Source organism: Panthera onca, chromosome B3 (genome assembly GCF_046562875.1).
Source record: "Panthera onca isolate mPanOnc1 chromosome B3, mPanOnc1 haplotype 2, whole genome shotgun sequence".
NCBI classification, from domain to species: Eukaryota; Metazoa; Chordata; class Mammalia; order Carnivora; family Felidae; genus Panthera; species Panthera onca.
The window spans coordinates 102,918,231-102,932,120 of record NC_138344.1 but is presented as its reverse complement, the minus strand read 5'-3'; the positions used below and the strand labels follow the sequence as shown (position 1 = coordinate 102,932,120).

The 13,890-nt window shown below is 38.0% G+C and overlaps 1 protein-coding gene across 1 annotated transcript in view; it reads right to left on the bottom strand.

The window, feature by feature from the left end:
- The window catches only part of PELI2 (pellino E3 ubiquitin protein ligase family member 2), a 202,332-nt gene that overhangs the window by 26,475 nt on the left and 161,967 nt on the right, over positions 1-13,890 (bottom strand). The window contains exon 3 of the mRNA XM_060619905.3: positions 8,859-8,960. Within this exon, the coding sequence (XP_060475888.1) occupies positions 8,859-8,960 (102 nt within the window). The remainder of the gene's footprint in view (positions 1-8,858; positions 8,961-13,890) is intronic.

Genomic DNA, 13,890 nt, shown 5'->3' with positions numbered 1-13,890 from the left:
TGGGACATAAGAACTTGTAAAAGGAAGAAAAATTAAAACAAGCTTGATTGTTCAGGGCCTTCTGAGAATGCCTTAGTTTTACTCTGCAGAGAAATGACCTGATAATAATCCTCCCACAGGTCTAGTTATTTTGCAAGTAGAATCAGATTATTTTAGTTAAAATGACAAATGTGTTATGTTTTCTTAGTAAATCTATAAATTCTTGTTGAATTACCATGCTTTATTTAAAGAGGTACTATGTAGAGAATGTAGAACTCCAGAGACGTAAATCTTACTTCTGCCAGTAATGCCTTTTCTGCCCCTAGTAGCTAGTTACCTTTCCTCTCAAAGACCCAAATTTCTTCAGCTATGCAATTTAAGAGGTTAGTATAGTATAATTTGGTATTTCTCAGTGTAGTCTATGAACCTCTGTGGGTCCCTGAGACTTTTTTTCTTTCTTTCTTTTTTTTCTTTCTTAAATTTACATCCAAGTTAGTTAGCATATGGCACAACAATGATTTCAGGGGTAGATTCCTTACTGCCCCTTACCCATTTAGCCCATCCCCGCTCCCACAACCCCTCCAGTAACCCTCTGTTTGTTCTCCATATTTAAGAGCCCTGAAACCTTTTCTAAGGACCAGGTCCATGAAGCCAAAAATCACTTTCATAATAATACAAACGTGCCATTTGCCTTTTCCACTGTGCTAACATTTATTCTGATGGTGCTCAGGCAGTCAAGTGCTTTAGCAGGAATCAAGGCAGCGGCACCAAAGTGTACTAACAGCCACTGCATTCTTCATCGCCGTGCATGTGCAGTTAAAAATAATGTCAATTTCACTTAAGTGTGCTTCTGATGAAGTGGTAATAAATTACTCTCGTTAAATATTGAGGCTTTCAAATATTCCATGTGGTGGAATAGGAAGTATGCAAAAAGCACTTAGATGTTTACAACTGTATGGAGGTTCCTCAAAAAATTAAAAACAAAACTACCATGTGATTCAGCAATCCTGTTTCTGGGTATTTATTAAAAACAAAACAAAAGAAAAACCAAAAAAACCTGAAATCAGGATCTCAAAGAGGTATCTGCTCCCCATGTTCACTGCAGCATTACTTACTGTAGCCAAGATCTAGATACAACCGAAAGGTCTGCAAAGGGTGAATGGATAAAGAAAATGTGGTATAAACATCCAATGGGATATTATTCAGTTTTACAAAAGAGGAAATCCTGCCACATGCACCAACATGCATAAACCTGGAGGATATTACAAATATTGCCCGATTCTGATTATGTGCAGTATCTACACAATCAATAGAAACAGAGCAGAATGATGGCTGCCAGGGACTGGGGGTGGAGGGAAATGGGAATCACTGTTTAATAGGTACAAAGTTTCAGTTCCACAAGATGAACGCATTCCAGAGATCTGCTGGATAACACTGTGTCTATGGTAAAGGTACTGTATTGGGCACTTATTTTGTCAAGACGATGCATCTCATGTTAAGATTCTCATGAATCTTTCGCTCATCTTGCATTTGCAGAGGTGAGGGGGAAAGTGAACAATGTGAGTGGAATGTGACTGTACAATAGTGAAGAACTATCTATATCCCAACATGTCGCTAAAGAATAGTGATGAAATTACAGGTGCCATTGCAGTGATGTGTTGATTTGAAAGTGGTAAAAAATCGACAAACAAAAATTAAAGGAGTTTGTGACCACTAAACCAGCCCTGTAAGAAATTTTAAGGAGGACTCTCTGAAGGGAGAAAAGATGAAAAAAAAATACACACACACACACACACACACACACACACACACACACCCAAAAGCAACAGAAGATTAGAAAGGACCAGAGAACACCACCAGAAACTCCAACTCTACAAGCATCATAATGGCAATAAATTCATATCTTTCAGTATTCACTCTAAACGTCAACGGACTCAATGCTCCAATCAAAAGACAGGGTAACAGAATGGGTAAGAAAACAAGATCCATCTATATGCTGTTTACAAGAGACCCACTTTAGACCTAAAGACATTTTCAGATTGAAAATAAGTGGATGGAGAACCATCTATCATGCTAATGGTCAACAAAAGAAAGCCAGAGTAGCCATACTTATATCAGACAATCTAGACTTTAAAACGAAGACTGTATCAAGAGATGCAGAAGGGCATTTTATCATAATCAAGGGGTCTATCCACCAAGAAGACCTAACAATTGTAAATATTTATGTGCCAAGTCTGAGAGCACCCAAATATATAAATCAATTAATCACAAACATAAAGAAACTCATTGATATTAATACCATAATAGTAGGAGACTTCAACACCCCGCTCACAGCAATGGACAGATCATCTAATTAAAAAATCAACACGGAAACAATGGCTTTGAATGACACACTGGACCAGATGGACTTAACAGATATATTCAGAACATTTCATTCTAAAGCAGCAGAATATACATTTTTCTCCAGTGCACATGGAACGTTCTCCAGAATAGACCATATACTGGGACACAAATCAGCCCTAAGTAAGTACAAAAAGATTGAGATCATACCGTGCATATTTTCAGACCACAACGCTATGAAACTTGGAATCAACCACAAGAAAAAAATTTGGAAAGGTAACAAATACTTGGAGACTGAAGAACATCCTACTAACGAATGAATGGGCTAACCAAGTAGTTAAAGAGGAAATTAAAAAGTATATGGAAGTCAATGAAAATGATAACACCACAACCCAAAACTTCTGGGATGCAGCAAAGGCGGTCATAAGAGGAAAGTATATGGCAATCCAGGCCTTCCTAAAGAAGGAAGAAAGATCTCAGATACACAACCTCACCTCACGCCTTAAGGAGCTGCAAAAAGAACAGCAAATAAAACCCCAAACCAGCAGAAGACAGGAAATAATAAAGATTAGACCTATATAATAATAAATAAATAATAATAATAAATAATAAAGAAATTAATGCTATCAAAACCAAAAGAAAAACAGAACAGATCAATGAAACCAGAAGCTAGTTCTTTGAAAGAATTAACAAAATTGATAAACCACTAGCCAGTTTGATCAAGAAGAAAAAGGAAAGGACCCAAATAAATAAAATGAAGAATGAAAGAGGAGAGATCACAACCAACACAAGAGAAATAAAAATAATAGTAAGAGAATATTATGAGCAATTATATACCAATAAAATGGGTAATCTGGAAGAAATGGGCAAATTCCTAGAAACATATACACTACCAAAACTGAAACAGGAAGAAATAGATAATTGGAACAGACCCATAACCAGTAAGGAAATTGAATTAGTAATCAAAAATCTGCCAAAAAACAAAAACCCAGGGCCAGATGGCTTTCCAGGGGAATTCTACCAAACATTTAAGGAAGAGTTAACACCTATTCTCTTGAAACTGTTCCAAAAAATAGAAATGGAAGGAAAACTTCCAAACTCTTTCCATGAAGCCAGCATTACCTTGATTCCAAAACCAGACAGAGACCCCACTAAAAAGGAGAACTATAGACCAATTTCCCTGATAAACATGGATGCAAAAATCCTCAACAAGATACCAGCCAACCGGATCCAACAATACATTAAAAAAATATTCACCATGACCAAGTGGGATTCATACCTGGGATGCAGGGCTGGTTCAATATCCGCAAAACAATTAACATGATTCATCACATCAATAAAAGAAAGGACAAGAACCATATGATCCTCTCAACAGGTGCAGAGAAAGCATTTGACAAAAATACAGCATCCTTTCTTGATAAAAACCCTCTATCCCTAGGGATAGAAGGATCAAACCTCAAGATCATAAAAGCCATCTATTAAAGACCTACCACTAATATCATCCTCAATGGGGAAAAACTGAGAGTTTTCCCCCTAAGGTCAGGAACAAGACAGGGATGTCCACTCTCACCACTGTTATTCAACATAGTATTGGAAGTCTTAGCCTCTGCAATCAGACAACACAAAGAAATAAAAGGCATCCAAATAGGCCAGGAGGTCAAACTTTCATTCTTCGCAGATGACATGATAGTCTATATGGAAAACCCAAAAGATTCCACCAAAAAACTGCTAGAATTGATTCATGAATTCAACAAAGTTGCAGGATATAAAATCAATGCACAGAAATCGGTTGCATTCCCATACACCAACAATGAGGCAATGGAAAGAGAAATCAAGGAATCAATCCCATTTACAGTTGCACAAAAAAACCATAAAATACCTAGGAATAAATCTAACCAGAGGTGAAAAAAATCTATACACTGAAAACTATAGAAAGCTTATGAAAGAATTTGAAGAAGACCCAAAAAAATGGAAAAAGATTCCATGCTCCTGGATAGGAAGAACAAATATTGTTAAAATGTCAATACCACCCAAAGCAATCTACATATTCAATACAATCCTTATCAAAATAACACCAGCATTCTTCACAGAGCTAGAACAAATAATCCTAAAATTTGTATGGAACCAGAAAAGACCCTGAATAGCCAAAGCAATCTTGAAAAAGAAAACCAAAGCAGGAGGCATCAAAATCCCAGACTTCAGGCTATACTACAAAGCTGTAATCATCAAGACAGTATGGTACTGGCCCAAGAACAGACACTCAGATCAACGGAACAGAACAGAGAACCCAGAAATGGACCCGCAAACATATGGCCAACAAATCTTTGACACAGCAGGAAAGAATATCCAATGGAATAAAGACAGTCTCTTCAGCAAATGGCATTGGGAAAACTGGACAGCAACATGAAGAAGAATGAACCTGGACCACTTTCTTACACCATACACAAAAATGAACTCAAAATGGATGAAAGACCTCAATGTAAGACAGGAAGCCATCAAAATCCTCGAGAAAGCAGGCAAAAACCTCTTTGATCTCGCCTGCAACTTCTTACTCAACACGTCTCTGGAGGTAAGGGAAACAAAAGCAAAAATGAACTACTGGGACCTCATCAAAATAAAAAGTTTCTGCACAGCGAAAGAAACAATCAGCAAAACTAAAAGGCAACACACAGAATGGGAGAAGATTTTTGCAAACGACATGTCAGATAAAGGGTTAGTATCCAAAATGTATAAAGAACTTATCAAACTCAACACCCAAAAAACAAAGAATCCCATGAAGAAATGGGCAAAAGACATGAATAGACACTTCTCCAAAGAAGACATCCAGATGGCAAACAGACACATGAAAAAATGCTCCACATCACTCATCATCAGGGAAATACAAATCAAAACCACAATGAGATACCACCTTACACCTGTCAGAATGGCTAACATTAACAACTCAGGCAACAACAGATGTTGGTGAGGATGTGGAGAAAGAGGGTCTCTTTTGCATTGTTGGTGGCCATGCAAGCTGGTGCAGCCACTCTGGAAAACAGTATGGAGATTCCTCAAAAAACTAAAAATAGAACTACCCTACAACCCAACAATTGCACTACTAGGCATTTATCCAAGGGATACAGGTGTGCTGTTTCGAAGCGACACTATTGACAATAGCCAAGGTATGGAAAGAGCCCAAATGTCCATTGATGCACGAATGGATAAAGAAAATGTGGTATATACATACAATGGAGTATTACTCGGCAATCAAAAAGAATGAAATCTTGTCATTTGCAACTACATGGATGGAACTAGAGGGTATTATGCTAAGTGAAATTTGTCAGAGAAAGAAAAATCATATGACTTCACTCATATGAGGACTTTAAGAGACAAAACAGATGAACATAAGGGAAGGGAAACAAAAATAATACAAAAACAGGGAGGGGGACAAAACAGAAGAGACTCATAAATATGGAGAACAAACTAAGGGTCGCTGGAGGGGTTGTGGGAGGGGGGATGGGCTAAATGGGTAAGGGGCATTAAGGAATCTACTCCTGAAATCATTGTTTGACTATATGCTAATTTGGATGTAAATTTTAAAAAATAAAAACAAAACAAACAAAAAAGAAAGTGGTAAAAACTGTACCACCGACCACTGTACAATTTTCTTAATGCTTTTTTTTTTTTTTTTGGTATTGAGAATCTGTTCTCTAGGTAAGACATGTGTAAAAAACCTATGTAAAAAATCTTGTAAATAGAAGATTTATTTGGAAATCTTGGAATCTTGGAAAATAATTTTGGGAAGTATTAAAATACTATTATGAAGTCCACTAAAATCATCAACAGGGAAGTGTAGGCATACATTTATTTAGGAAGAGATTTTCTCTGGTTGAAGGAGAAGAAAAAACATTTAGAATGTTATAAAATGGAATGGCATGACTAAAACCACTGTTAATATTTTGTCTATGATAAATATTACTTTTGGGGCCCTTAATTAATTTGTCCATATCTAGGACTATGACACTATCTAGGATTGTTTAGCTTTTTATAAAATAGCTAACACATTCACATGGTTCAAAAATCATAGTGTGAAATAGCCCCCCATGTCCCCCCTACCCAGACCTCTTCCCCACAAAGGCAGCTACTTTAGTAATAATGTCTGATTTGTCCTCTTCTTGGAGATTTTTAATGCATATAAGCATTATTTAAATCATTTATCTATGCTAATATTTAATAATATACTATTTAATATTTAATAACAAATTTATTACTATTTAAGATTAGCTAATCTTTTTTAAAATGTTTACTTTTAAAAAAAAATGTTTTTAAAAAAATCTTTATTTATTTTTGAGAGAGAGACAGAGTGTGAGCAGGGGAGGAGCAGAGAGAGAGGGAGACACAGAATCTGAAGCAGGCTCCAGGCCCTGAGCTGTCAGCCCAGAGCCCGATGCAGGGCTCAAACCCATGAACCATGAGATCATGATCTGAGCCAAGTCCAACGTTCAACCGACTGAGCCACCCAGGTGCCCCTAAAATGTTTCATTTTGAGAGAGAGAGAGAGCACACGTGCAAGTGCATGAGTTGTGGAGGGGCAGAGGGAGAGAGGGAGAGAGAGAATGACAAGCAGGTTCCACTCTGTCAGCTCAGAGCACAACGCAGGGCTCGATCCCACTACCTGAGCCTAAATCAAGAGTCGGAAATCAAGAATCGGACGTTCAACTGACTGAGCCACCCAGGCACCCCAAAGATTAAATAATCTTAATTGAATATATTATCAATGGCTCAATATAATTAATAACACTAGTATTTAATTCATTAACTATGTTTGGAGCTCTTTCCACATCCACACAAGCTTTTTCTTCTTCTCTTTTAGTCTTGGAGACCTCCACTGTATGGCTGTACCTGAATTTACCGAACCGGTCCCCTACTGAAGGACATTTAGGTTGTTCACAATCTTTGGCTACTAAATCTTGCCTTGAGCAATAACTTGGTAAAAATGTAATTCTGCATGTATGTAGGGGTATCTTTGGGGTAAATCTCTAGAAACAGAAGAGCGGAGTCAAAGAGTGCAAGCATTTTTCATTTTCACCAGCATCTCTAACTCACTGCTGCACACAGGTCATACCAGTTTATAGGAGTAGGAGAGGGTTTTCCCACATCTCTGACAAGACCTTTCAGATTTTTGCCAATCTGATAAGTGAAACATAATGTGGCTGTGCGATGCGAAGCCACATTTCTCTTTTTGAGGTAGGTTGAGCATATTTTCTTATTTTTCAGAACTACTTATTCCCCCTTTAGGATGCGATCTATGATATTGTTTTGACACTTGTTTTAATACCGTTTATTTCATAATTTAACTCTCCATACACAAATGCAAAGCCTATGGACACCTGCGTGGCTCAGTAGGTTAAGTGTCCAACCTCGGCTCAGGTCATGATCTCACAGAGCCTGCTTTGGATCCTCTGTCTCCCTCATTCTGTCTCTCTTCTCTCTCTCTCAAATAAAAGCATTCAAAAAAAAAAAAAAAAAAAAGAAAAGAAAGAAAGAAAGAAATGCAAAACCTCATGGCTTCCAATTTGAGTTTGATTTTTTTTCCTTTATTAGCCTTAATTTTAATTTTTTGTTGTTTTAAAGCACCAAATCTTGAATATATTATAAATTCTCTTCTTCCTAAATTGATGATTTTTTTCCCTTTTCATTTCCTTCCTTCTGCTTTCTTTTGATCTATTTTTGGACTTCCTATTATATACCACTAATAGGAACCACTATTCATGACCCTGTTCTGTATTTTCTTACTTTCATTTTTTAAAGAGAACTCTTAGAGACCAATGGTTAGTTTCTTGATTTCCTTCCTCCTTCCCTCCCTTCTATAATGAAAGCACTTCAATTTTTACATTTCCTTCTGAGTATGAGGTCAGTCACATCTCTTGAGTTTTGCTACATAATGTTCTATAGTTCTTTTTAAAAAGGCCTATACTTGTAGTATCAATGTCCTTTCTGATTCAAGTGTTATTTAGGAAGTATTTTGAACATGTTTGCTTTTCAAAGTGATTGGTTTAAAAAATTTTCATTCTAAAATAAAAATAATGTGTATTTGTACACATCATGCTAAGAATGTAGCTTGTCTGCAATTTTAGAACTAAGTTTTTTCTTAGTCTTTCAAAAACCAAATAGGAATTAATTTTTATATTATCCTTATGTCCTTCTCCTTGTACATCACTAAACGCTACTGTGCCAAAAGGTCTGACTACATATCAAAATGAAGGAAAGTGTGCTAAAATTTCCACGAAGGAGAGGAAGATGTGTCATGGGGATGTAACATACAGCACGGTGCCTATGGTAAATAATACTGCATTGTATATTTGAAAGTAGCCAGGAGAGTGGATCTTAAAAAGCTGTCATCCCAAGAAAAAAACTTTGCAATTATGTGTGGTGACAAATGTTAGCTGAACTTACTGTAGTGATTATTTTGTAATATGCACAAATACAGAACTATCATACTGTATGCCCGAAACTAACGGTAAGGACACCACATTAAACAAGAGAAATAAAGACGTTACCTGAAACATATCCGTATCTTTATCATGTGTGTATTCCACCACCACAGTCTGATTCCTTGACAGAGTATACGATATACTGTGTTGACCTTTGCAGCTGATAGCCTAATAATGAAATAAAAACATAGACATTCAACAAAATCTCGTTTCAACAACTGCAATTCTGTTTGTAGTTAACAGACATCACTTTGCCAGCCAAATCAGTACAAGCCAAGCCAACGTGTTTTTTGTTTGTTTTTAATCAGAACCTGTTCCTGTGCTGTGCCCTGAATTAGACAAACTAACAGCCATGACTCCGGTTTTACCCAATACTGTATCTTCATATGAACAATATTTAAGTCAAATCAAATTTACCAGTTTGCAAGACTTGATTTAATCATGTCTCAGGAAAAACATATATTTTCTCCATATTACTGTAACTAAATGATAGAAATTTTAGATTAATAGGGTTTATTCAAAAATTTATTTTTGGGTGCCTGGATGGCTCAGTCAGTTAAGCACCCAACTCCTGGTTTTGGCTCAGGTCGTGATCTCACAGTTGTGAGATCAAGCTCTGCACCGGGCTCCACGATGAACGTGGATCCTGCTTAAGATTCTCTATCCTCCCTCTGCCCTTCCCCTGCTCATGCATGCGTGCACTCTCAAATAAAAAGATAAGAACAATAATTTAACACTACAGCAGTAAGTCAATGGCATTTTGTTACACCTTCCCCCATGCAATAGAGATGATAATCATAGTAAAAAAAAATATCACTGCAAAATGTAAATGTTCTTTAAGGATTTCTCTATATCCATCTGGCCAATGATAATCATACAAGATTCAATATGGCATTGAACAGAATATAAGTAGTTGTTTAACCCAGATATTTACTAAGTTAATAAATAAGGAAACTAAGTCAATTTCATCTTTTCTGTTTTTAGACTAAAGCTAACAGTCTTCTTCAAAGAATCTAGAGGCCAGTAATACAATATTCTTATTGTCTCCACAATGATATATTTGAACACATCTTAAGTTGTGGTCACACACTTTTAACACTTCCACATTAACAAAGAAGTTTATTTAAATTGTACTCCAAATTATTTCAATTACATTTTATCCATTCCACTTCAACCTCATTTATCTTCATTTCTACTCTTTTACATTAAGTATAATAAATAAAATTTTAATGAGCCTTTCTATTAAACATTTATTGAATAATGACACTATGAAGACCAAGAAAGCATTTGGAAGTAGCTGGACATAGAAAGCATGTTAATGAAAATGTACTCTGAACATTTATATTTGACTAATATAATTGCTTAGTGCCAAAGATAGTACAAAATTCCAAATCAACTTTGAAGTTAGCCTGGTTAATCTCATGGTTATTTAATCATCTGCCCTGAGGAACTTCGTGACTGAACTGTTTTGTTCTACGTGCTTCATTAAGACAATATAAGTATTAGAAATAATTTAAATATTTAATATGGCCAGAAATCTAAAACAGACTCCTTAGACTACTCAAGTCCACTAATAAAAATAGCCTTAAATTTTCATTGGTCTGAGTCCGGTAAATTCAATGGTTTTGATAAAAGTGACATTTTTTTGAAAGCCAAGCTAATAAAGAGCTATTTTCAAGATAAATAGATAATGGATGTTTATAGCTATATGAAAACACCCACTTTAAGAAAAATAATTTTATCCAACTCAAACTTATTAAAACTAGCAATCGGGGGGTGATTATTTATAAACTAATTTTAGGTTTCCTGAAAAAGTGTCTATTGCATTTAGAAGTATTCAATTTACAAATATCTCAGCCCAAAACACAACTTTCATGACGCATACATTACATGAAGAAGAAATGTCTGTACTTTGTCAATTATCTGCACACTGAGAAGCTAACAAGTGCCATAAAAGAACTTCCTTTAAAAAGTTACACTTTTTTGTATGATTGTACCTTCTTAAGTACAGTGTTTTCTCAAACTTCCATCAAAGCTGCCTGAACTGGAAGAGAGTCACCTGAACCTTGGAGACATCTGAGAAAGTACCCTGCAGTGAAGTTTCTCATATTAAAACATTTTACCTTAAGATTATTATAAATTTCGTATTCTCCTCCATAATATACTGGCTACTTCTAACATTTAAACATTTCCAAATTTGCTGGGAAACTAATGCCCCGGGAAGACTTGCTGGGCTCACCCCATAACCTGGCATAGCCCTGGGCACGGGACCCCACAGACACTTCCAGGCCACTCTGGGAAATACCTGCAAATAGCCATTTTACAGGCCCCAAGTTGTTAGTGGGCCCCATTGTTCTAACTTGTTTACTCAAACTATTCTTGTGACCCAAGTTATGAAAAGGGCTACTGATAGAGAAGCCCAGGAACTGCTCCCAGTACAGGGAAGCACACAACCTAGGCTGACCCCCGGCTGCTCCCCCTCAAACACGGAAGCAAGCACAGAGACTCTGAACCCTTGAATGCCTGATCCAGGGCACCTTGCGTGTTGAGCCCACATAAAGAAAATTTACAGTTTCAAGCTTTTGCCCACTTTTTATGTGGCTGAACGTGAACAACTGGGGAGTTAGGAAAGGTGAATGCTTTTGGGTTAGGGAAATGCTTTTCCTGAGACTTTTTGATGAAGAAAGTACCAGCAGCGGGCTATCTTCCAGATGCCTCTGATGTAGGGAAGATGGAGAAGTGGGAAAAGAGGTTCTGCAGGGAGACACGAGAAGGTGGTGAATGGCTCTGAGCTGGCAGGTAATGTACTCCCTGTGGCAGGGATGGCCAAGGAACTTCAGAATGGGAGTGACATCCACCTTCGCACCACTTCCAGTTCTCACCGTGACTTCCCTCTGTGAGTGCCAAGCCAGGAGCTCACTGCCTGTCCTGAGTTCTCAGTGCTGGTGTTGTGACACGTTTCATCCGCAGGAAGAAGCATGGTGATGAGCTGGCCCTTAGAACGCTGGGAGTTAAGCCAGGACTGAGATCTGGAGTAAAAGGTGGCAGTCAAAACCAGGCCACCTGAGGCCATTGATGGCAACCTCAGAAACAAATGGAGAGATGCAGACTTCCCTGGATTACACACACTGGGCTCACGTGATCCTGTCTGCATATTAAAGCCAAGAGTGGGGCCAGATTTGGTTAGCTGGGGAGAAAATTAGAAGACCGTGTAAGCTTGAAATCTGGTTTTGTTTTCTTTCTGGCAAGTACCTAAGGCATCACGCTCTTTTCTTGTTAGAAGTACCCATTTTTCAACAAGACTTTTAACATTTAAAATACGACTTTCAGGGGCACCTGAGTGGCTCAGTCAGTTGAGCGTCCTGACTTTGGCCCAGGTCATGATCTTGCGGTGACTTCCAGCCCTGCGTTGGGCTCTGGGCTGACAGCTCGGAGCCTGGAGCCTGCTTCCCATTCTGTGTCTCCCTCTCTCTCTGCCCCTCCCCCGCTCATGCTCTGTCTCTGTGTCAAAAATAAACATTTAAAATACAACTTTCAGAAATTCAGCTTCTAGTCAATTACAGATTCACAGACTTGAGTCCATCATCGCAGGTATCTCGGAAATAAAAATTTCCCCAAAGTAACAAGTTGCTTTGAAATCTACTTCTGAAATATACAGGGGAGTTGTGAGGCCTTCTCTTGGCACTCACTAGAATGTAGTTCAAACACAATTACTGTGACATAATGTAATTTTTATTACACTAACTCAAACTTGGAAACTAGGTGCTTTAAAATTGTAAGGAAAACCAGCCCAACTTCCCTGGTGGCCAGTGCTGATTTCCAGTATCCGCTTTACTGCTGTGAGGAGGGGGCAGAGACGATGACTCTCTCTCATTGCCCTGTGAGTGCCTTTATCTATCCTTCCATCCCCAGCACTGAGGGCCCGGCAGGCATGTCAGACAACTGAATGAGCTGCTACAGATACAAGGTGAGATTTAAAGCTTCCTTCCTCCTTCCTCAGGTCTCCCCTTCCCTCCCCTGCCCTCCTTTTCATCTGCAAAGGTACCCACGGTGACACCTCGGCTTAAATTTACTGCAGGTGACTTTTACTGGGATAAAAATACCACAGTTGGACAATTACAGATTAGACAATTACAACTACAGAGCCACAGAATAAAGGATTCCAACTTTATTCAGCTTCTGACAGTCAATCATGGCACGTCCTTTGGATATTACATATATATACACATATATATACACACATATACATATGTATACACACATACATATACATATGTATATGTGTGTATATGTGTGTGTGTGTGTGTATACACACACACACATATAGTGTGGGAGCACTAACCTGCGATCCCAGGTGCCCACACTAGGACCCTTCAGAGCCAAGACAGTTTCTTCCCAGCCAAGGATCTACATTTTCTTAGCTTTACTCGTGTCTCAGACTCTGTTCAGCTCAGTCAGCCTCTGCCACTCAGGAGAGCTACAACTGGTTGTCCTGGTTCAACTCAGACTAAACGTCAGGGAGTTTTCTGAGCTTCCAGACTCTAAAACAAACATGGCTCATAATGTCTACAGAATTTTCTTGCTCATATAAAACAGAAGATATGTATATAAAAGCACATATGGAAATATAGAAAGGGTAACGATGCCAGAAGGGCAATCCTGTAAGATGCAAAATGGGATGGATACAGGTTTTCATGGCAGCCAGAGAGTTCTCACACAAATTCTAAGAGGGAAATGATCAGATATTGTGTTTGTTATGAAACAGTGGGATCAGCTCTCAACCACAGAGTAGAAGGGAAAGGCCCACTGCAAAACTAACTGGTTTCTAGAAAATACTATTTATTATAGTTATGATTTAGCCTATCTAATTCAAGCTCTATAAGGCTGCTAAGTGAGCCTTTATCAACTGTGTAGGGAGAGAAAATGGAATTCATCACTGTGACAGACATTGCTGGTTACCTACTTAGTGCCTTTCTCCCTGCTGAGTTGGTTTTCCATGAAAAAGCCTGAAAACGCCAATCTCCTAGGCCCTGAAACTTGCCCAGGGAAAGCTGACCAAACCCTAACCAGCGGGACTTAGGAGAAATCTGGTGTGGAC